This window comes from Sapajus apella, unplaced genomic scaffold, assembly GCF_009761245.1.
Source record: "Sapajus apella isolate SASKATOON/1434 unplaced genomic scaffold, GSC_monkey_1.0 scaffold173, whole genome shotgun sequence".
NCBI classification, from domain to species: Eukaryota; Metazoa; Chordata; class Mammalia; order Primates; family Cebidae; genus Sapajus; species Sapajus apella.
Genome location: NW_022437113.1, coordinates 885,979 through 909,340, shown reverse-complemented (window position 1 = coordinate 909,340; position 23,362 = coordinate 885,979). Strand labels below are relative to the sequence as shown.

Sequence of the window (23,362 nt, the reverse complement as noted above, 5' to 3'; positions counted from 1 at the left end):
AAAACCAGCATGACTCTACGAGAAATTTAAAAATTAGCCAGGTGTGGTGGGGTGTGCCTGTCCTCCCAGCTACTCAGGAGGCTCAGGTGGGAGAATCGCTTGGCCCTAAGAGGTCAAGGCTGCAGTGAGCTATGATCACACCACTGCACTCCAGCCTGGGAGACCGAGCAAGACCCTGTCTCAAAACTAAACAAACACAAAAAGACTTGATTTAATTCTTCTTTTTTTGAGATGGAGGCTCGCTCTGTTGCCCAGGCAGGAGTGCAGTGGTGCGAGCTCAGTTTGCTGTGACCTCCTCTTCCCAGGTTCAAGCAACTCTCCTGCCTCAGCCTCCCGAGTAGCTGGGTTTCTCTACGTTGGCCAGGCTGATCTCCAACTCCTGACCTCAAGTGATCCGGCCGCCTCGGCCTCCCAGAGTGCTAGGATTATAGGCATGAGCCGCCTCGCATGGCCCCTAAAAATATCCTGAGGATTTGGATTGGCCAGGCTCAACCCGTCCGATCCTGTAAGGCTGATCTGGCAAGTCAGATGTAAGTCATTGGTTTTTTGGTTTTTTTGTTTGTTTGTTTCCGTTTTTTTGAGACAGAGCCTCCTTCTGTCGCCAGGCTGGAGTGCAATGGCGCGATCTCGGCTCACCGCAACCTCCGCCTCCTGGGTTCAGACAATTCTCCTGCCTCAGCCTCCTGAGTCGCTGGGATTACAGGCACGCGCCACCATGCCCAGCTAATTTTTGTATTTTAGTAGAGACGGGGTTTCACCATGTTGGCCAGGCTGGTCTCGATCTCTTGACCTCGTGATCCGCCCACCTCGGCCTCCCAAAGTGCTGGGATTACAGGCGTGAGCCACCGCGCCCGGCCAAGATTCTTTATGCCTCTTAAATGAAAAAGAAGGGAAAACGCATGTTGAGCGTTGTCTCCTTCCTTACTGACAGACTGGCCATCTCATAGATGTTATAACCTTCCTTCAACGACGTGAGGCTTAATTCCACGCCCTACAAATACCTTTGTTTGTTTCTCTCTATTTTGAGATGGTGTCTGGTTGTTTTCCCCAGGCTGGTCTCAAACTCCTGGGCTCAAGCGGTCCTTCTTGAGGATCCCGAAGTGCGGTGGTTGCAGAGGTGATCCGCTGCGCCTGGCCCTGCAACCGCCTTGATCGTGAACTGGATTTAGTAACTTGATTCCAAAGAGTAGAACAGGGAAAGTGAAAAAGAGTAACCTGGCTGGGTGCAGCGGCTCACGTCTGTAATCACAGCACTTTGGGAGGCTGAGGCGGGGGGATCACTTGAGGTCAGGAGTTCAAGACCAGCCTGGCCAATGTGGCGAAACCCAATCTCTACTAAAAATGCAAAAATTAGGCTGGGTGTGGTGGCTCACGTCTGTAATCCCAGCACTTTGGGAAGCCAAGAGGGGCAGATCTCGAGGTCAGGAGAACGAGACCATCCTGGCTAACACGGTGAAACTCCGTCTCTACTAAAAATACAAAAAAATTAGCCGGGCGTGTCGGCATGCGCCTGTCGTCCCAGCTACTGGAGAGGCTGAGGCAGGAGAATGGCTTGAACACGGGAGGCGGAGGTTGCAGTGAGTTGAGATCACGCCACTGCACTCCAGCCTGGGCGACAGAGCGAGACTGGGTCTCAAAAAAAAAAAAAGAAAGAAAAGAAAAGAAATCTAAGCACACGATGCCATATTTTGTGGAATCAATATCTTTGATCTGATAATAGGTTAGCTTGGTTACACATGTGTGTCTCATTTTAAAAGGTGGTGGCGCCGGGTGCGGTGGCTCACGCCTGTAATCCCAGCACTTTGGGAGGCCGAGGCGGGTGGATCACGAGGTCAAGAGATCAAGACCATCCTGGTCAACACGTGAAACCCCGTCTCTACTAAAAATACAAAACATTAACTGGGCGTGGTGGCGCATGCCTGTAATCCCAGCTACTCAGGAGGCTGAGGCAGGAGAATTGCCTGAACACAGGAGGCGGAGGTTGCGGTGAGCCGAGATCGCGCCATTGCACTCCAGCCTGGGCAACAAGAGCGAAACTCCGTCCCCCACCCCCGCCAAAAATAAATAAATAAATAAATAAAAGGCGGTGACTTAGGTCAGAGCTGGGAACCTAAGTTAGGTCTGTAAATGGTATGAGCAGTCAGGCGTTTCATGCGCATTTCTTCCTTCTTCGTCTCTTTCTCTCTCTCTGTCCCCCTTCACCTCGCTTTCCTTCCTTCCTTTTTTTCCTTTCTGTTTTTGAGACAGAGTCTCCCTCTGTCACCCATGCTGGAGTGCGGTGGTGCGATCTCAGCTCACTGCAGCCTCCGCCCTCCGGGTCCAGCTAGAGTAGCTGGGACTACAGGCACACGCCACCACACCTGGCTAATTTCTGAATTGGTAGTGAAGACAGGGTTTCACCATGTCGCCCAAGCTGGTATCAAAGTCCTGGGCTCAAGCGATCTGCCCGCCTTGGCCTCCCAAAGTGCTGGGATTACAGGTGTGAGCCACTATGCCAGCTATTCCTTACTCCACAGGATCTGGCTCTGTCACCCAGGCTGGAGTGCAGGGGCACAATCATAGCTCACCGTAGCCACAACTTCCTGGGCTCAAGCAGTCCTCCTGCCTCAGCCTCTCAAGTAGCTGGAGCTACAGGTGCTCATCATCCCTCTCAATGTTTGTTAATTTTCTCAGAGACAGCGTTTTGCTATGTTGCCTGGGCTGGTCTCAAAGCCCTGACCTCAAGCCGCCCTCCTACCTCGGGCTCCTGTAGTGCTGGGATTATAGTTCTGAACCCAGCACCATGTATCTTTAGTCACGCTATAAAAATTCACAAGCCAGGCGCGGCGGCTCACCCCTGTAATCTCAGAACATTGGGAGGCCAAGGCGGGTGGATCACCCGAGATCAGCAGTTCGAGACCAGCCTGGCCAACATGGTGAAACCCCATCTTAACTAAAAATACAAAAGTTAGCTGGGTGTGGTGGTGCATGCCTGTAATCCCAGCTACTCAGGAAGCTGAGACAGGAGACTCGCTTGGACCCGGGAGGTGGAGGCTGCAGTAAGCAAGATTGTGTCACTTCACTCTAGCCTGGGCAAAAGAGCAAGACTCTGTGTCACAAGTTATATCTAGTCATTAACATTTTAATATCTTGTAAATGATTTAAATATTCAATGAATATCCATTATTTACATTTGCTTGGTAGAAATACAATGACGTTCACACTTAGAAAAAGATTTTGAAAACGATATTTAAGCCACGCGCAGTGGCTCACACCTGTAATCCCGGCACTTTGGGAGGCCGAGGTGGGTGGATCATGAGGTCAGGAGTTCGAGACCAGCCTGTCCAATATGGTGAAACCCTGTCTTTACTAAAAATACAAAAAAATTAGCTGGGGGTGGTGGCACATGCCTGTAGTCCCAGCTGCTCGGGAGGCTCAAGCAGAAGAATTGCTTGAACCCGGGAGACGGAGGTTGCGGTGAGCCGAGATCAGGCCACTGCACTCCAGCCTGGGCAACAAGTGCAAAACTTCGTCTCAAAAAAAAAAAAAAAAAAAGAAAAGAAAACGATATTTAAGCAGGCATATTAAAAAACATAATATTAGCCAGGTGTGGTGGCTCAAGCCTGTAATCCCAGCACTTTGGGAGGCTGAGGTGGGTGGATCACGAGGTCAAGAGATCGAGACCATCCTGGTCAACACGGTGAAACCCCGTCTCTACTAAAATTACAAAAAAATTAGCTGGGCATGGTGGCGCGTGCCTGTAATCCCAGCTACTCAGGAGGCTGAGGCAGGAGAATTGCCTGAACCCAGGAGGCGGAGGTTGTGGTGAGCCGAGATCGCGCCATTGCACTCCAGCCTGGGTAACATGAGTGAAACTCCGTCTCAAAAAAAAAAAAAAAACAAAACATAATATTGTTGAAAAGTTTATTTATAAGCCTTCATCTCACTTTAATTGAACTTACTTGTGTTCAACAATTACGCTTAATTACTCGTGAACATTTCAAGAAACGTTGAAATAATAACCATCACCTTAAGTTACGTTTGTTGTCAAATCAAGTATCAAAAATCAAAGAAGCAAAGAACCTAAAAAATTAAACATATTGGGCCTGGCACCACGCTCAGGCCTGTAATCCCAGCACTTTGGGAGGCCAAGGTGGACGGATTACTGGAGGCCAGGAGTTCAAGACCAGCCTGGCCAACATAGTGAGACCCCATCTCTATATAAAACACAAACATTGGCCGGGCACATTGGGTCACATCTATAATCCCAGCGCTTCGGGAGGCCAAAGCGGGTGGATCTCCTGAGGTCGGGAGTCCGAGACCAGCCTGACCAACATGGAGAAGCCCTGTCTCTACTAAAAATACAAAATTACCTGGGTGTGGTGGCTCATGCCTGTAATCCTAGGTACTCAGGAGGCTGAAGCACAAGAATCGCTTGAACCTGGGAGGCAGAGACTTCAGTGAGCCGAGATCGCGCCACTGCACTTCAGCCTGTGTGACGAAATGACACCATGTCTCAAAAATAACCATCCAAGTAAGCCAGAAAAAAACCCACTTATGGGTCTCTCCTTTACTTTTTAAAATTAATTTATTGTCAGACTCGACATCCATTAAGCAAGTCACCTTTTTTTTTTTTTTTTTTTTTTCAGACAGGGTCTCACTTTGTCACCCAGACTGGAGTGCAGTGGGGTGACATCACAGCTCACTGCAACCTCTGACTCTAGGGCTCAAGTGATCCTCCCCGCTCAGCCTCCCGAGTAGCTGGAGCTACAGGCGCGAGCCACAACGCTCAGCTAATTTTTAAAATATATTTAGTATAGACAGGGTTTCACTATGTTACCCAGCAATCCACCTGCCTCAGCCTCCCAGGATGCTGGGATTACAGGCGTGAGCCACCCTGCCCACCCTCAATTCACTTCGTAAAAAATTTTTATTTATTTTTTGAGACAGGGTTTTGTTCTGTCACCCAGGCTGAAGTGCAGTGGCGTGATCGCGGCTTACCGCAACCTCTGTCTCCAGGGCTCAGGTGATCCTCCCTGCTCAGCCTCCCGAGGAGCTGGGACTACAAGTGAGACCCACCATGCATGGTAAATTCTTGTGTGTGTGTGTGGTTTTTTGTTTTTTGTTTTTTGAGATGGAGTCTTGCTCTGTCACCCAGGATAGAGTTCAGTGGCACAATCTCAGCTCACTGCAACCTCCGCCTCCCGGGTTCAAGCAAGTCTCCTGCCTCAGCCTCAGGAGTAGCTGGGATTACAGGTGCCCGCCACCACAACTGGCTAATTTTTGTATTTTTAGTAGAGACGGGTTTCACCATGTTGGCCAGGATGGTCTCGAACTCCTGACCTCGTGATCCGCCTGCTCGGCTCCCCAGGGTGTTCTTGAACTCCTGGCCTCAAATGATCCACCTCCAATTAGCCTTCCAAAGTGCTGGGATGACAGAGCTGAGCACCGTCCAGCCAAGCAGTTCACTTTGATTGCATGCGGCGTTCCTACATTTAATTTACAGTTTTATAGTCTACACTTTTACCGCCTTCCACATCTAAAGATAACAGAAGCCTGTTTGACTAGACTTAATTTACGTAAGCGCATGTGGTTTTCTAAAGCTCAGGAAATAGAGCTCCTTTACAAGTTGATCTTTAGGAATTCCATCAAGAGGGAGAAAGTGTTACATACCTATAAAATAAATATATAAACATAGACAGGTGCAATCATGGCTCTTACAGCTTTCATTTAAAAACTACAGCTATGAGGCCGGGCGCGGTGGCTCACGCCTGTAATCCCAGCACCGTGGGAGGCCGAGGCGGGTGGATCACGAGGTCAAGAGATCGAGACCATCCTGGTCAACATGGTGAAACCCCGTCTCTACTAAAAATACAAAACATTAGCTGGGCATGGTGGTGTGTGCCTGTAATCCCAGCTACTCAGGAGGCTGAGGCAGGAGAATTGCCTGAACCCAGGAGGCGGAAGTTGCGATGAGCCGAGATCGCGCCATTGCACTCCAGCCTGGGTAACGAGAGCAAAACTCCGTCTCAAATAAATAAATAAATAAAATGAAATAAAATAAAATAAATAAATAAAATGTTTAAATTTGGGGGAGGAAGAAGACCATCTTTCCACGTGGTAGAATTATTTGCATGTTGATAAGCAAAAATTATTTTTCGTATTATCAGATATAACTACAAAGTTTATGATCTATATACCATGGAATCCGAACCAGAACGCTGGGCATGGTGGCTTATGAGTGTAATCCCAGCAGTTTGGGAGACCAAGACAGGTGGATCACTTGAGCTCAGGAGTTCCAGACCAGCCTAGGCAACAGGGTGAAACCCCGTCTCTACTGAAAATATAAAAATTAGTCAGGCATGGTGGCACATGCCTGTAGTCCCAGCTACTAGGGACGCTGAGATGGGAGACGGAGGTAGTGAGCCAAAATCGCACCAATGCACTCCAGTCTGGGTGACAGAGCAAGATCCTGTCTCAAAAAAAAAAAAAAAAAAAACTTAGAAAACCCTAAAGGATGTCTTCTGACTGGGCAAAATTTTGTTGTCAAAAGCCGTATTGTAGACCGGGCGCAATGGTTCATGCCTGTAATCCCAACACTTTGGGAGGCTGAGGTGGGTGGCTCACTTGAGGTCAGGAGTTCAAGACCAGCCTGGCCAACATGGTGAAACCCCATCTCTATAAAAATACAAAAAATAGCCAGACATGGTGGCGGGTGCCTGTAATTCCAGCTACGCAGGAGGCTGAGGTGAGAGAATCGCTTGAACCTGGGAGGCAGAAGTTGCTGTGAGCCGAGATCATGCCCCCTGCACTCCAGCCTGGGGGACAGAGTGAGACTCTGTCTCAACGAAAAAAGCCATACTGCAGTTTTACTTGTGCAGACCAACAAATGGCATGATTGTGTTTCAACAAAGTTTTGCTTATTCCGTGTCCTGAAATTATATTAAATGCAAATTTCTATGCATGGGTTTAGATTTTTTTTTTTTTTGAGACAGAGTCTTGCTCTGTTGCCAGGCGCCAGGCTGGAGTACAGTGGCGCAATCTGGGTTCACTGCAATCTCCGCCTCCCGGGTTCAAGCAATTCTCCTGCCTCAGCCTCCCTCCCGAGTAGCTGGGACTACAGGCGCATGCCACCACGCCCAGCTGATTTTTGTATTTTTTTTTAGTAGAGACGGGGTTTCACCATGTTGGCCAGGATGGTCTCGATCTCTTGACTTTGTGATCCGCCCACCTCAGCCTCCCAAAGTGGGGCTTGGATTTATGATGGGCCCATCCCCTGGGCTTCTCATAGGACCCCATGCCAGAGCAAACTAGCCCCAAACCATTGCCTGGCCTCTGTGACCGTAGGCTGCTGGCACTGAAGCGGGCTACACAGTAGAAAAAATAAAAATAATAATAAAGTAAAAAAAGAAAAAAAATGCAAATTTCTGTGTTCATAAGTAAAACTTTATTGAAACCCAATCATGGCATTTGTTGACAAAAAGAATGAAACTGTAAAATACTTAAAGAGGTAAATTCTGAGCCAAGTACGAGTGACCACTGCCCTAGGCACAGCCTCGCTCTCTTTTTCTTTGAGACAGAGTCTCACTCTGTCACCCAGGCTGGAGCCATCTCTGCTCACTGTAACCTCCACCTCTCTGGTTCAAGAGATTCTCCTGCCTCAGCCTCTGGAGTAGCTGGGATTACAGGCGTGGGTCACCACATCCTGCTAAATTTTGTATTTTTAGTAGTGATGGGATTTCACCACATTGGCCAGGTTGGTCTTGAACTTCTGACCTCAGGTGATCCGCAGGGCCTGGGCCTCCCAAAGTGCTGGGATTACAGGCATGACCCCCTATGCTCCCCTGGCTCCCACCCTGTGGAGTGTACTTTCATTTTCAACAAATCTGTGCTTTTGTTAACCTTTATTCTTTCCTTGCTTTGTCTGTGAGCTTTGTCCAATTCTTAGTTCAAGATTCCAAGAATCTGGACACCTTCAACAGCCCACAGGCAGTACTTTGCGACTCACTGAAAATCATTTTTCAGGCCAGGGCGGTGGCTCACATCTGCCATCCAAGCACTTTGGGAGGCTGAGGCGGGTGGATCGCTTGAGGTCAGGAGTTCGAGACCAGCCTGGTTAACATGGTGAAACCCTGTCTCGACCAAAAATACAAAATTAGCTGGGCGTGGTGGCCCATGCCTGTAATCCCAGCTGCTTGGGAGGCTGAGGCACAAGAATCGCTTGAACCTGGGAGGCGGAGGTCGCGGTGAGATCGGGCCATTCCACTCCAGCCTGGGTTACAGAGTGAGACTCCATTAAAAAAAAAAAAAAGGGGGGGGCCAGGCGCTGTGGCTCCCGCCTATAATCCCAGCACTTTGGGAGGCCGAGGCGGGCCGATCACAAGGTTAGGAGATCTGTACCATCCTGGTTAACACGGTGAAAGTCCGTCTCTACTAAAAATACAAAAAATTAGCTGGGCGTAGTGGCACGTGTCTGGAGTCCCAGAGACTCGGGAGGCTGGGACAGAAGAATCGCTTGAATCTGGGAGGCGGAGATTGCAGTGAGCCGAGATCGTGCCTCTCTGTACTCCAGCCTGGGAGACAAACGGAGACCTCGTCTTAAAAAATAAATAAAGAGGCTGGGCGTGGTGGCTCACGCCCGTAATCCCAGCACTTTGGGAGGCCGAGGCAGGTGGATCAGAAGGACAGGGAATCGAGACCACCCTGGCCAACATGGTGAAACCCCGTCTTTAAAAAATAAATAAATAATAAAAGAAAAAATATCTTTTTCCCCTCGGGAACGGTAAAATTAGGATATAATTTTTTCTGCAAGAACATAAATTTGATTGGAAGGAGTTAAAGTGCATCGTATGCCCAGAAACGTGACTAACACTTCAATTACCATCATTATTCGGAAACTGAGTTAAGAGGACCAGTTAAGGTCAGGCCCAAGGTCATCATCTGGACTGGGCTCCAGTTGGGCTGGGCCATAGCAGAACTGTACCCCACCCCAAGTTCCATGAATCTTTTTTGCAGGATTGGAGTCCACCTCGGTAGTTATCGTGGCCACAAATCGCATCGCTTCTGGTTAAGACCAGGAGAATCTGGAAGTCCGGAGGGCAACCAGGCCAGAAGGCGCTGTAACTGCCTAAGATTGACCAACCCCAACGCGGGAGGCGGGACGACAGTCACTGATTTGCCAGCATGACGTCGGTCTGCAATTGGCCAGTGCCGTCCTGGGCGTGTCGGTAAACGGGGCTGCGACGGTTTCCCATAGGCTGGCACAGAAAGGGGCGAGGCAACAAGAGTACAAAGTTACCAATCGGCATGCGTGGCGTAAGGCAATTCTTTTTCCGATTGGTCCGTGAAGCTCTGGAGGGCGTGTACAGCTTCGTTCAGAGATCAACCTTGGGATAGAACGCCTGCCTTTTATTGGCCAATACTCTTCGGGGCGGGCAATGTGGCGCTCTGAGGCTGCCTGCGATTGGTCTATGCGGCGCGGCGCGGGGCGGGTCTGCGAACTGCAGATCCTTATGCGATTGGCCGGGACTCCGAAGGGGCGGGCAATTTGGGATCGACGGTGTTTCGCCACTGGTCCGCGCAGCGGGAACGGAGCGGTACGCCGGTTCCTGGACTTCCGGAGACGATGGCTCGGGGCAGCTGGCGCCGGCTGCACCGCCTGTTGTCCGCGGGGCAGCTTCTGTTCCAGGGGCGCGCTCTGCTCGTCACCAACACGCTGGGCTGCGGCGCCCTTATGGCGGCCGGGGACGGCGTGCGCCAGTCCTGGGAGATCCGCTCCCGGCCCGGCCAGGTTTTCGACCCGCGGCGCTCCGGTGAGGACGCCACACTGCTTAGTCCTTCACCCCGGGCGACCTTTGATCCCGACACCAGACCTGCGGGCCGTGACCCCTGACCCGTGGCCTCGGTCCCCTGCAGGACCCTTGCCCTTACCGCGCCTCTCCCCGGGTCTCTGTCTTCCCGCAGCCCTGGGACTCCGTCACCTCCCAACTCCCGGGGGTCTCTGCCCGCTACCTAGGAGCCTCTGGAGCCGCGCCTGCTGGTGGGGCTTGTAGTGGAAGAATGCACGGGTGGGCTCTTCCCGTTTTCCCGGTGAGGCTGAGGCCCGGGGATGGCACTGGGCTTACCCAGGCCTTAGCCAGGGAGGGAGGGAATGGACTGGGAAATTTCCCGGCCCGACCCAGCCCACTGACTTACACTCTTATAGCAAGCATGTTTGCGGTGGGCTGCAGCATGGGTCCCTTCCTGCACTACTGGTACTTGTCGCTGGACCGCCTATTCCCTGCGTCCGGCCTCCGAGGCTTCCCAAATGTTCTCAAGAAGGTCCTCGTGGATCAGCTGGTAGCCTCTCCCGTGCTGGGCGTCTGGTACTTCTTGGGTAAGGAGCCTCCTAAACCTCGGCTCTGCCTCTCATAGGTCGGGAGGGGTGGAGCCAGCTTTGTGTTAAGAAGGTTGCAGAGGTGCCTTTCCGATGTGCCCCGTGTTCGGGTGGCCCTGGACTAGGAGGCAGGTCCCAGTGGGGACAGGACAGACCAGGCCGATGTGAACGCTGGCGAGTGTAGGAGGGACCAGGACAGTATCTGATGGGGCCGCCCTGGGCGGGAAGTTGAGAGTATTTCCCAAAAGAGGGCGCACTCAGTTGAGACGTGAAGAGGGAACCGGCGGGCAGAAAGAACAGCAAATGCAAAGGCCTGATGCCTGAAGGAAGAGGAATTGAGGCTGGACTTCATGGGGTGCGACCGTCCCAGCCCTAGGCTTGGTAAAGACAGCGCTCTTCATAGAGGAGTCGCTCATTCTCCACCTCCCAGCCCGGCTTCCTGGTCTGTGATGGAACAGTAATAAAAATGCCTCATCTTCAGGGTGTGTCTCCTTTGGGGCACGTGTTTGCATGTTTATAACCTCTCTCTCACTGGGACTGACTTGCTGTTTTGTCCCCACACCAGCCACTTGATTCTGTCTATCCCATCTGAAAGTCCCTGTCTCTCTGGGGTGGGGGCTCTCAGGTCCAACGCCACCCCGCCATCGTGAGCCCATCTTGTCATCTCAGCAGTACTTCCTGGCCTCTAACATTCTCATTTCTTGGTTTCTTTCCCAGGCCTTGGCTGCCTGGAGGGCCAGACACTGGGTGAGAGCTTCCAGGAGCTGCGGGACAAGTTCTGGGAATTCTACAAGGTGGGAGCACCCGCCCCTTGCACATGTCCGGCCCCGCCCTCTCATGGCTTTGGCCCCGCCCCTCATCGTGCCCCGCCTCTCCCCGTAGGCCGACTGGTGCGTGTGGCCTGCTGCGCAGTTGGTGAACTTCCTCTTCGTGCCCCCCCAATTCCGAGTCACCTACATCAATGGCCTGACGCTGGGCTGGGACACATACCTGTCCTACTTGAAGTACCGGGTGAGTATGGTGGGCATACTAGGCACCGAGGGGACTGCTCAGGGGGATACAGAGACGGGTAGGACAGGGCTCAAGAGGGACCTGGAGGGATGAAGCAGGCTTCTGACCAGATGCCTTGTCTTGTGTGGACAGAGCCCAGTTCCCCTGACACCCCCAGGCTGTGTGGCCCTGGACACTCGAGCAGACTGAGCTGTCTGCCCCCTGGGACCAGATGCAAGACTGACTCCTGGCGGACCACACGCTTTGCCAGAAGGGGAATGGGTCTCTGCAGCAAGCTGGGGTCCCGGGCCGCGTCCCAGCATCCCTCCAGCTCCCGGGCACTGGGCTGAGCTGCCCTTTCCAAGCTCACTTCTGGGACTCAGTTTCCCCAGCTAGAACACACCTGTGAAGATGGATGATCATCCCCTAGCCCTTCTCAGCAGGAGCCTCATGTGACCTGTGACCAAGATGTGCCATCTTCAGCACGGGGCCCACCCAGCCAACCAGTCCCAAGCACCAGCCCCGCAACACTGCCGTCCAGGTGGCTCTGGGCCAAGCCGCCAATCCGGAGCTCCCTCAGGTCCTGCAACTGCGGGGGCGATATGGCCCATCCCCTCAGAGCAGGCTCAGGCCTGGAGTTGGCCCCCAAAAGTTTCAGGCAGGGCCGGGAAGCCTCTGGGTCTCTTCCCTGGTTGTGAGCTGTGGACAATCCATTAAATTCTTTCTGTCCTGTAATTGAAACTGCTGGCTGGGTGCAGTGGCTCACACCTGAAATCTCAGCCCTTTGGGAGGCTGAGGTGGAAGCATCGCTTAAGGCCAGGAGTTCGAGACCAGCCTGGGCAACGTAGCAAGACCCTGTCTCTATTTATATTTACAAATAAAAATAACAAAAGCAAATGCTGTGGATGACCAAAGCCAGGGTGGGCAGGGCCCGGCGCTCACAGGGACACACGTGGTCCATTCGCTTTATTGGATGTATGTAGTGTTTCATGATATCTCCTAAGGAACTGGGGGGCACGTTTGACACTCATGAGGTCAGAACAGGTCTGGTGGGCAGGGGGGTCCCAGGGTGGTGAATACCCACAGCACACCCCTCACCAAAAGAAAAAACTTGGGGGAGAGGAGCCTGGCAGGCCAGACTCTGACCCCCATGGTCCGCACGGGGAACCCCCCAACAGCGGCCTCGGCCCACCGCAGCAGAGCCGAGGGGCTGGCAGGCCTGGCCACCTCCCATCGCCCGATCAGCCTGCTCTAGGGTGTCATCTGGCCCCCTCTTCACAACCGACAACTGTGGATGGGGGTGAATTTAAAAAAAAGGCGGGGGGGGGGTGTCAGGAGGGGGAGGGGTGAGTTCACGAGGCCACGACACACCACAGCTGAGCGGGGAAAGGGTTATATGTACAGGACAGGCAGGGCTGGGGTCGGGCAGGGGAGCCCGGGCCCCTGCGGGACGTCTTCAATAAATAAATAGCTACAATAATAAATAAGGGTGGTGGGCTAAGTTGGGAGGGGGGGTCTTGTGCCCGTGGCTGGTGGGGGCCGGGTCAGGCCTGGGGAGGTGGGGAAGATGGGGAAGAGGGGCAAGGGGGCGGGGTGGCTCTCAGCAGGCGCAGTCCTGGTGCGGCGGTACCTGCTGGTCACTGAGCTGTGGGCCCTGCTTGGCGCCTGTGACCGCAGGGTCCGCCGTGTCCAAAGACTCCGACATCTTCTCACAGATGACGTCCACCAGGCGCTCAAACGTCTGCTTGACGTTAATGTTGTCCTTGGCGCTTGCCTCAAAGAACTCGAACCCTGCGGTCAGGGAAGGCAGGGATGAGGACCCTGGCCACGCCCCACACCACCTCCTACAGATGCCTCTCTGAGGAAAGGGAGCACCTGGAGAGCCTTGTGCCCAGCAACTTATTGAAGGACTGGCAAGTCCTGCAGGGAAGCCACACTGAACTAGGTCGACTGCATTTCTTTTTTTTTTTTTTTTTTTTTTTTGGCGACAGGGCCTTGCTCTGTTGCCGAGGATGGAGTATGGTGGCGTGATCATAGCTCACTGCAGTCTTGACCTCCTGGGCTCAAGGGATCCTCCACCTCATCTCCTAAAGTACTGGGATTACAGGCATGAGCTACCGAACCTGGCTTCCTGCCCTTCCTTCTTAAAATTGTGTCTCATTGTCCTTAGGGACCTGGCAAGACATGCCCAGCCCCATGCACTGGGCCTGGAAGCCTCTGACACTCAGATCCAGCCGTGACCTCTCCCTGCTCACACACCCTCTGTGGCTCCCTATTGCCCTCCAAAGAGTCCCAGCCTCTCAGCACATGGTTGAGGCCCTCTGTAATCAGCCACATTTTCTCCAGCTGATCCTCATGTTCCAGTCATGTGAAACTTCCAAAACACGCAGGATCTTTCTCACCGCAAGCCTTTACCCAAGCTGTTTCTTCTGCCTAAAACACCCTTCTTCCAAGCACTAGAGTCTACTGCCCGCCTCTCCAGGAAGCCTGGCTTCCCCCATGGGCTCCTCCTGCCCAGGTCCCTCCCTCCACCCCAGAGGTCCCTCAAGGCACCCCTACCTGCCTCTCAAGCCCAGCAACACCCAACAAAGCATTGGACAGTGAGTATCAGAATAAATCTGTAACTTTCTGCACAGTGAACTCCTACACAGCCCTCAGGATCCAACTCAAATGGCCCCTGGATGAAGGCAAGTTTGCAGAACGTGTGAATGAACTACCTGGCTTAGCTGTAAGACCTTGGGTGCATACCCTCCCCTCTCTGGACCTCAGTGTCCTTTTTCTAGCCTTGTGGGTCTCTGGCCCAGCTGGGCACTCACCAAGGTGGTCAGCTAGCTGCCGGCCACGTTCTGATGACACCACCCGCTCATCCTCCATGTCACACTTGTTTCCCACCAGCAGCACCTGTGCATTGTCCCACGAGTAGGTCTTGATCTGGGTGGACCTGCAGGAGGCAGCGATGGGGACAGGTTAGGGCGTCCAGGATCCCAGCTCCACCCTGACAGGCTGGTGTGGAGCCTGTGTCCTTGTCCCAAAACCCTGAAGCTTGGCCCTCCATCCTCCCCCACATCCTTTCCCGCCATGTGCCCCTCGTTCACCCCACTCCAGCCCCCAATTGACCCATTATTGTTTGTGTGTTTGGGGTTTTTTTGAGATGGAGTCTCACTCTTGTTGCCCAAGCTGGAGTGCAATGGCACGATCTCGGCTGACTGCAACCTCTGCCTCCCAGGTTCAAGTGATTCTCCTGCCTCAGTCTCCCAGATAGCTGGGACTACAGGGGTGCATACCAGGCCTGGCTGATTTTTTTCTATCTTTAGTAGAGACGGGGTTTCATCATGCTAGCCAGGATGGTCTTGATCTCCTGACCTTGTGATCCCCCAACCTCAGCCTCGCAAAGTGCTGGGATTACAGGCGTGAGCCGCCGCACCCAGCCATATTATGGGTTTTTTTCTTTGAGATGGAGTCTGCCTCTGATGCCCAGGATGGAGTGCAGTGGCGCAATCTCGGCTCACTGCAACCTCCACCTCCTGACTTCAAGTGGTTCTTGTGCCTCAGCTTCCCGAGTAGCTGGGATTACACGTGTACGCCACCACTCCCGGCTAATTTTTTTATTTTTAGCAGAAACAGGGTTTTACCATGTTGGCCAGGCTGGTCTCGAACTCCTGACCTCAAGTGAGCCTCCCGCTTTGTCCTCCGAAAGTGCTGGGATGACAGGCGTGAGCCACTGCGCCAGGCCCAACAGACCCATTATTGAACACGGCAGGCTCCATCCTTCATCGTAGCCTGTATCCTGCCAGTAACACACTTTTCCTGTTTCTGTCAATACTGCCACATCCTCCAGGAAGCCTCTCTGGGAATACTGCCACCTCCTCCAGGAAGCCTTCCTGGAAGTGCCAGCTTCCCGCATCTCCCAAGAACTCCTCATATGCTGTTTCCTCCCTCTGGGTGTTTATTCCAGAAAAGCGACCTGCTATTTTTTTGGAGACAGCCTGATTCTGTTACCCAGGCTGGTCTTGAACTGCTGTACGCAAGCAATGCTCACCCACCTCAGTCTCCTGAATAGCTGAGATTACCAGCATACGCCACTACACCCAGTGAGAAAGCCTCCTTTTCTTTTCTTTCCTTTTTTTTTTTTTGTAGAGACAGGGTCTTTCTATGTTGCCCAGGCTGGTCTCAAACTCCTGGGCTAAAGCAATCCACTTGCCTTGGCCTCTCAAAGTGCTGGAATTATAGGCATGAGCCACCCAGCCCAGAAATCATCTTTTTTTTTGAGATGGAGTCTCACTCTGTCATCCAGGCTGGAGTGCAGTGGTGCAATCTAGGCTCACTGCAACCTTCACCTCCTGGGTTCAAGTGATTCTCCTGCCTCAGCTTCCGAAGTAGCTAGGACTACAGGTGTGAGCCACCACGCCTGGGTAATCTTTTGTGTTTTTAGTAGAGGCAGGTTTCAGTATGTTGGCCAGGATGGTCTCGAACTCCTGAGCTCAAGATCTGTCCACCTTGGCCTCCCAAAGTGCTAGGATTACAGGCGTGAGCCACTGTGCCTGGCCCAGAAATCTTTTTAAAGAGTTTTTACTTCTGAGCAGAAAATGGCAATGTTTGCCACCTCTAACCTATGCCAGCTCTCCTTAAAGTCTCTGTCTCCACCCTACAGTTGCAGCTGTTTTTTTCTTTTTTATTTTTTATTTTTGGGACGGAGTTTCGCCGTTGTTACCCAGGCTGGAGTGCAATGGCGCGATCTCGGCTCACCGCAACCTCCGCCTCCTGGGTTCAGGCAATTCTCCTGCCTCAGCCTCCCGAGTAGCTGGGATTACAGGCACGCGCCACCATGCCCAGCTAATTTTTTGTATTTTTAGTAGAGACGGGGTTTCACCGTGTTGACCAGGATGGTCTCGATCTCTTGACCTCGTGATCCACCCGCCTCGGCCTCCCAAAGTGCTGGGATTATAAGCTTGAGCCACCGCGCCCGGCCGTAGCTGTTTTTTTCTATATGTTTAGAGTTTTACTTTTCTATCTGAAACCCTTCCCTGACCCCTACCTTTTATTTATTTATTTATTTATTATTTTTTAGAGACGGAGTCTCACTCTGTCACACAGGTTGGAGTGCAGTGGCACAATCTCGGCTCACTGCAACCTCCGTCTCTCGGGTTCAAGTGATTCTCCTGCCTCAGCCTCCCGAGTAGCTGGGATGACAGGCATCCACCACCATGCCCGGCTATTTTTTTGTACTTTTAGTAGAGACGAGGTTTCACTACATTCACCAGGTTGGACTTGAACTCCTGACCTTGTGATCCGCCCTGGGATTACAAGCATGAGCCACCATGCCACTTTGTCTCAGAGATGATGGTCCCAGAATGAGTGTGGAAGGCCAGGAGCAATGACTCCCTCCTGTAATCCCAGCACTTTGGGAGGCTGAGGCGGGCAGAACACTTGAGCCAAGGTGTTCAAGACCAGCCTGGGCAACATAGCAAAACCCCATCTCAACTAAAAATACAAAAACTTAGCCAGGTGTGGTGGTGTGCACCTGTAGTCCCAGCTACTTGGAAGGCTGAGGCGGGAGGATTACCTGAGCCCAGGAGGCCAAGGCTGCAGTGAGCCCTGATCGTGCCACTGGACTCCAGTCTGGGCGACAGAGTAAGACTCTCTCTCAAAAAAAAAAAAAAAAAAAAAAAAAAAAAAAAAAGAGTGAGCGGGGTGCACTCACCAGTCCTGCACAGCATTGAAGGATTCTTCGTTGGTGATGTCATACATGAGGATGAAGCCCATAGCGCCCCGGTAGTAGGCAGTGGTGATGGTCCGGTATCGCTCTTGCCCTGCTGTGTCCTAGAGAGGAAGAGATGAAGGTCAGAGAGGACCCACACATCAGGCCCTCGGAGAGGAAATGAGCTCTGATATTACCCACTTCAGCCACCTGGGAGAAGCAGGAGCTTCCTCAGGAGCACAAAGTGTCAGGAAGAGCAGGCTGGGTCACACTGCTCAGAGTACATGAGTGCTCCATCATCCCACAGAGTCATTCACCAAACAGGTCCGGCGCCGGGTGCTGTGGCTCACACCTGTAATCCCAGTACTATGGGAGGCGGAGATGGGCAGATGGCTTGAACCCAGGAGTTCCAGACCAGCCTGGGCAACATAGTGAGGCCCCATCTCTACAAAAAAATATAAAAATGAATGCGGCATGGTGGCTCACAGCTGTAGTCTCAATACTCAGGAGGCTCAGATAAGACGGTGGCTTGAGCCTCAGATAAGACGGAGGCAGAGGTTGCAGTGAGGTGAAATCACACCATTGCAGTTCAGCCTGGGCCACAGAGTGAAACCCTGTCTCAAAAAACAAACAGGGCAGGCCGGGCGCGGTGGCTCACGCCTGTAATCCCAGCACTTTGGGAGGCCGAGGCGGGTGGATCACAAGGTCAAGAGATCGAGACCATCCTGGTCAACATGGTGAAACCCGGTCTCTACTAAAAATACAAAAAATTAGCTGGGCATGGTGGTGCGTGTCTGTAATCCCAGCCACTCAGGAGGCTGAGGCAGGAGAATTGCCTGAACCCAGGAGGCGGAGGTTGCGGTGAGCCGAGATCGCGCCATTGCACTCCAGCCTGGGTAACATGAGTGAAACTCCGTCTCAGAAAAAAAAAAAAAAAAGAAAAAAAGGGGCCAGGCACAGTGGCTCACGCCTGTAATCCCAGCACTTTGGGAGGCTGAGGTGGGTGGATCACGAAGTCAGGGGTTCAAGACCAGCCTGACCAACATGGTGAAACCCCGCCGGGCAGGGTGGTTCCCCCCTGTAATCCCAGCTACTTGGGAGGCTGAGGCAGAAGAATCACTTGAACCCAGGAGGCGGAGGTTGCAGTGAGCCAAGGGCACACCATTACACTCCAGCCTGGGTAACAGAGTGAGACTCTGTCTCAAAAAAAATAAAAAATAAACAAACATGGTCTGGACGCTGATCTTTGCCACACCCTGAACTGGACACTGGGGACACAGTTGTTAACAAATGGGCAGAAATCCCTGCCTTGTTAAGTGACATCCCAGTGCGAGAAACAGAAAATAACAGTGTAGATGTATCTCCTATATTGGAGGGTGACAAGGACCCAGAAGAAAAACCAAGCCAGACGAAGATGGAGAGAACAGAACTGTAGGTTTAAAAACTGAAGGAAGCCGGACTCAGTGGCACGCGCCTGTACTCCCAACTACTTGGGAAGCTGAGGCAGGAGGATCACTTGAGCCCAGTTCAAATCCAGCCTGGGCAACAGAGTGAGGCTCTGTCTCTTGAAACTAACAAGGCCAGGCGGGATGGCTCATGCCTGTAACCCCAGCATGAGAGGCTGAGGTGGGAGGATCGTTTGAGCCCAGGAGTTCAAGACCAGCCTGGGCAGACTTAGGCAGACCCTGTCTCTACAAAAAAGAAAAAAAAATTGCAGGCGAGGTGGTGCACGCCTGTAATTCCAGCTACTTGGGAGGCTTAGGTGGAAGAATGCCTTGAGCCCAGGAAGTCGAGGCGGCAGAGAGCCATCATCATGCGACTGCAATCCAGCCTGAGTGACAGAGCAAGATCATCCTGTCTCAAAAAACAAACAAACAAAGAGAATGGTGATGAAGCTGGCTGGGCACGGTGGCTCACACCTGTAATCCCGGCACTTTGGGAGGCCGAGGCAGGTGGATCACGAGGTCAGGAGTTCAAGACCAGCCTGGCCAACATGGTGAAACCCCATCTCTACTAAAAACTACAAAAATTAGCTGGGCACAGTGGCAGGCCCCTGTAATCCCAGCTACTTGGGAGGCTGAGGCAGGAAAATCCTTGAACCCGGGCAGGAGAGGTTGCAGTCAGTCGAGATCACGCCACCACACCCCAGCTTGTGAGGCAGAGTGAGACTCCATCTCAAACAAATGAAAAAAGAGAATGGGGACCAAGGCCACCTGAAACCTCATACATGGAAGAACCTGAAGATGGGGAAACTGAGGCACCAGGATTAGGCACTTATGGGAGAACACAGGTGCTGTCTGTGTCTGCCTCTGGTACACAGTATGGACTTGATAAATGCCCAGTGTGTAAGTGAGTGACTCCAGCCAGGAAAGAGATAGATGAGGTTGGGGCTGCTTTTCCAAAGATGGGAACCCGACTGAGCCGGGAGGGAGCCCTCCAGCTGGGACCCACCCAGATCTGCAGCTTGATCCTCTTGTCATTTCGATAGATGGTTTTGACCTTGAAGTCGATGCCCACGGTGCTGACGAAGGCAGGGGTGAACGAGTCGTCGGCGTAGCGGAAGAGGAAGGACGTCTTGCCCACGCTGCTGTTGCCAATGATGAGAATCTTGAACATGTAGTCGAAGTTCTGATCCGAGGACTCCTTCTGCCCATAGCGCGAGTCTGTGGCGGATGCCATCTGGGAATACCGGGGATAGCAGAGCCGTGAGAGGGGCACCCTCCATCCTCATGTGTCCAAGCCCAGGCAGAGGACGGGGAGAGCTCCGGAGGGGCCAGAGTATGGAGACCACACTTATCCCATCAGGAGCCCCAGTATTCATTGATGGTGCCCCCAGCAGAGGGCAGCCTGTGACCTTGAAATCCTGAACGTTTCAGAAGAGGGGCTCAGAGGGTCGCGGGTGGGAACACCCCAGCCTTCCAAGAGGCCTGTGCCCCAGGTGGGGCTGTAACCCTAAACCCAGGGCTGAGCCCAGAGGGGGTGACTGCGGCTGGCCCCGCCCCCTATCAATCTTTCATGGTCTGAGAACACGGCCTCGCAGCCGCACGTGCACACGCACGCATGGCCCCTGGAGGACGCGCATCTGCAGCCACCTCTCTCCCCAAACCTCCAGGCCAGAGAGCTCCGGCCAAGGCCGCTGCATCATATGATACAGGTGGGGCATGCACACGCTCACGTGCACACAGCCTCAAACACGCTCGTCCGTACATACAGGAGTGTGTAAACGCACTGGGGTGCACAGGACAAAGACACAGACACCTGCTTGCACACCGATTCGCCTATAGAAATGTGCAAACCATCCGTGCGCACAGGCCCCTCCACACATGCAGGCGTGTGCACATCACCCACAGGGACACGGATCCCCGTGCTTGTATGCAGAGACACGCATGCACAGGCGATTCACACATCTTTCTCCACACGCGTGCAACATGCACACACTTAGGCCCGTGGGGGTCACACGAGCATATCCAGGTACACACGCGAGGGTACACTCAGACCTGCTGACACAGGCGGGCGCGCACACGCGTGTGCACACCACGCGCACGCGCACGCAAGAGCCTCCCGCGCGCACAGCTTCTCGCAAGGCGCTTGCCTCCCCTCCCCCTCCGCCGCAGAGCAGGGGGGTTGGGGGGGTAGTGGTGAGAATCAGGCAGGAGGGGGGTGCCCGGGCCCTACCCATTCCCAGCCTCGCGACCGCCGCATCCTTCCCCCCATCAACCCCGGCCAACCTCGTCCCGCACCTCCACCAGCCCGTCAGTCAAATGAAGGTTATGCAGGTGCTGGGAGCCGAAGCACACCGGCCGCCCAGGAGCTCACCTTGCCCTGCACCGATGCAACGGCGACCCTAGCGGCGGTGACTTTTCTGGCGGTGGCGGTGACGGGGCCCCCTGTGCGCTGATGTGGGGCTGCGCGGCGGCGGCAGCGGCTCAGGCCCCTGCAGTCCTCGGTGACGTCCTGCAAAGGGAGGGGCGGGGCCTCAATGCAGTTAAATTCGTGACGCCATCCGGAGGCGGAGCCGCGCGCAGAGATGTGGCCCATTGACGCAGGCAGAGCCAGATGGGGCGGGGCTCCTGCGAAGATTGACGCGCAAATGGGGCGGGCCTAGCGTGTGTATTCACTAGGGGTGGGAGCGGCGCGGGGGCCGACTCCGCCTCGGGGAGGATTAAGCCCTCGAGCGACGGGCAGACTAGCCAATCAGCGATTGTATGCTCCCTCCTCCTGTCCAATGGTGGCTTCTGGGCGATTGAAGGGCCGAGAGGCTGAGGCCTTGGCTGAGCCCGGGTCTTCGAGGGGCGGTTCCCTTCCGTGCCCGCGCCCACCCCAGGTAGGGGACTCGAGGCCACAGTCTAGTCCAAGGTGCTGTGACCTCTGTTAAATGCCCCCGACTCCCAGTTGCAGAAAAGAAGAACCGAGGCCCAAGAGATGTTTTATGCCCTCACATATATGGGGTTCAAAATAAATACAAAAGAATAACCAGGGATCAAGAGGGGCCCCTGTCCCATTCCCGAGGCGTGAGACCCCCAAAGAGGGCAGGGCTAGTGAAGACTCCACCCTTCTCTGTTTCTGAGGTTTAAAAAATAGAAAGAAGAAATAGAGGTCAAGAGAGATACCCCTCTCCACCATTCCCAGAAAAGGAGGAAGGAGCGGATGGACTCTCTGGGAACCCTCTCCCCTCCCTGCGCCCCGTCATCAAGGGGAAAATTCAAAGAAAAGGTTTAGTAGGGAAGCGACCTGTCCAGGAAACCCCTTAAAGCCTGCGGTAAATGCCCCGGGAAGCCTCCAGCCCTCCAATGCTCAGGTTCAAAGACCCGGGGGCTGGAAGAGCCCCTCCCTCCGTCCAGGGAAAGCAAACCTCAGAGAATGGAGCCTTTTGGGAGCGAAGATGCTCCACCGTGTATTCCTCCAAATCTTCAAGGAAAAAACTCAGAATGTGGGAAGGGGAGAGGAGTCCGAAACCGCAGCCCCCATTCCGGGGGGCTCCAGTTTTCAAACCCTCCAGGCGTGTGTGGCCCCCCAGAAGAGTCCTGATCCTCTAGATTCTCCCCCTCCCCCTGCACAGTAGGCGGGGCTGGAGTTGGGGTGCGGGGAAACTCGTTCCTGTTTATAAAAAGCTCGCCAGCTGCGGAGGCGCCGAGAGACCAGAATAACTTAGCGCCTCGAGGCCCAGCCGCCGCCAACCCGGTCCCCAGCCCGCCCCCAGCACCCTGGAAGTACTGGGACGCCCCCCCGGCCCCGGCCCCTCTCCGTTTGCATTTGGGAAATTTTTGTTTTCTTTTTAGGGTAACATATTTCCTCCCTTCCCCACCCCCACCCCCACCACTAGAACTAGAAAAGTATCACGAATCCACTGCGGAGAAATTGGGAATGTTCAGAAAAACAAAAAATAAAATAAAAAGAAATCCACCTCCCATTCTCCCCACCCTCGCGCCCACGCGGACACCCGCAGTCCAGTTGGCGCTCTGTGGGGGGCTCCAGGGGAGAGGGTCCAGGCCCGGCCTGGGGCCCCCTTGGAGGGGGGAGGTTTTAGGCTGCTCAGCTCCCTGATCGCCCAAAGCCACGCTTCCTACATGGGTGGCGCTCTCAGAAATACCTTCTTCCTTTTTTTTCCCCAGGAAGGGAGAAGTCAGCCTCGAGAACGTGCAGAAGCTTCTGTCACTGACTTAGTATTTTAAAGTAAAAATAGCCGGGTACGGCTCACGCCTGTACTCCCACCATTTTGGGGGACCAAGGCGGGAGGATCGCTGGAGCCCAGGAATTGGAGACCAGCCTGGGTAACATAGGGAGGCCCCATCGCTACAAAAAATTTTAAAATTAGCTGGGTGTGGTGGTGCGTGCCTGTGGTTCCAGCGACTCTCCAGCCTGAGGCAGGAGGATCACTTGAGCCCAGGAGGTCGAGGCTGTAGGAAACCGTATCGCGCCACTGCACTCCAGCCTGGACGTCAGAGTGAGACCCTGTCTCAAAACTAATTACTTGGCCGGGCGCCGTGGCTCACGCCTGTAATCCCAGCACTTTGGGAGACCGAGGCGGTTGGATCACCTGAGGTTAGGAGTTCGAGGCCAGCCTGGCCAACATGGTGAACCCCCGTTTCTACTAAAAATACAAAAATTAGCCAGGCATGGTGGCAGTCGCCTGTAATGCCAGCTACACGGGAGGCTAAGAAGAATCGCTTGAACCCAGGAGGTAGAGGTTGCAGTGAGCCAAGATCGCGCCATGGCACCAGAGCAAGACCATGTCTCAAAAAAAAAAAAAAAAAAAAAATCTAAATTTAAATTAAAGAAGAATGCAAGCCCTTGATTGTCCAGAGCAGCATTGGGCTCTG

At 53.6% G+C, this 23,362-nt stretch overlaps 2 protein-coding genes and 1 non-coding gene across 4 annotated transcripts; 2 read left to right on the top strand and 1 right to left on the bottom strand.

Annotated features, from left to right (window-relative positions):
* Positions 1–7,224: 7,224 nt before the first annotated feature.
* LOC116542792 lies at positions 7,225–7,356 on the top strand. Its single transcript, XR_004265350.1, has one exon. It is a non-coding gene; the product is annotated as a small nucleolar RNA SNORA42/SNORA80 family (small nucleolar RNA).
* A 2,141-nt stretch (positions 7,357–9,497) lies between these two features.
* MPV17L2 (MPV17 mitochondrial inner membrane protein like 2) lies at positions 9,498–12,237 on the top strand. Its single transcript, XM_032267930.1, has 5 exons — positions 9,498–9,791; positions 10,184–10,354; positions 11,072–11,148; positions 11,237–11,365; positions 11,498–12,237. The coding sequence occupies exons 1-5, from the start codon at positions 9,605–9,607 to the stop codon at positions 11,552–11,554; spliced, it is 621 nt and encodes a 206-aa protein (XP_032123821.1). The 5' UTR covers positions 9,498–9,604; the 3' UTR covers positions 11,555–12,237.
* Positions 12,238–12,277: 40 nt separating this feature from the next.
* Positions 12,278–21,026, bottom strand: RAB3A (RAB3A, member RAS oncogene family). Of its 2 annotated transcripts, none has more exons than XM_032267928.1 (5): positions 20,859–21,026; positions 19,494–19,721; positions 17,046–17,164; positions 14,161–14,285; positions 12,278–13,135 (listed from the first exon to the last, which is right to left on the bottom strand). In XM_032267928.1, the coding sequence occupies exons 2-5, from the start codon at positions 19,719–19,721 to the stop codon at positions 12,945–12,947; spliced, it is 663 nt and encodes a 220-aa protein (XP_032123819.1). In that variant the 5' UTR covers positions 20,859–21,026; the 3' UTR covers positions 12,278–12,944. The 2 variants fall into 2 exon arrangements, with proteins under 2 accessions (XP_032123819.1, XP_032123820.1); XM_032267929.1 differs by lacking the exon at positions 20,859–21,026 and adding an exon at positions 20,783–20,847.
* Between the last annotated feature and the right edge of the window lie 2,336 nt (positions 21,027–23,362).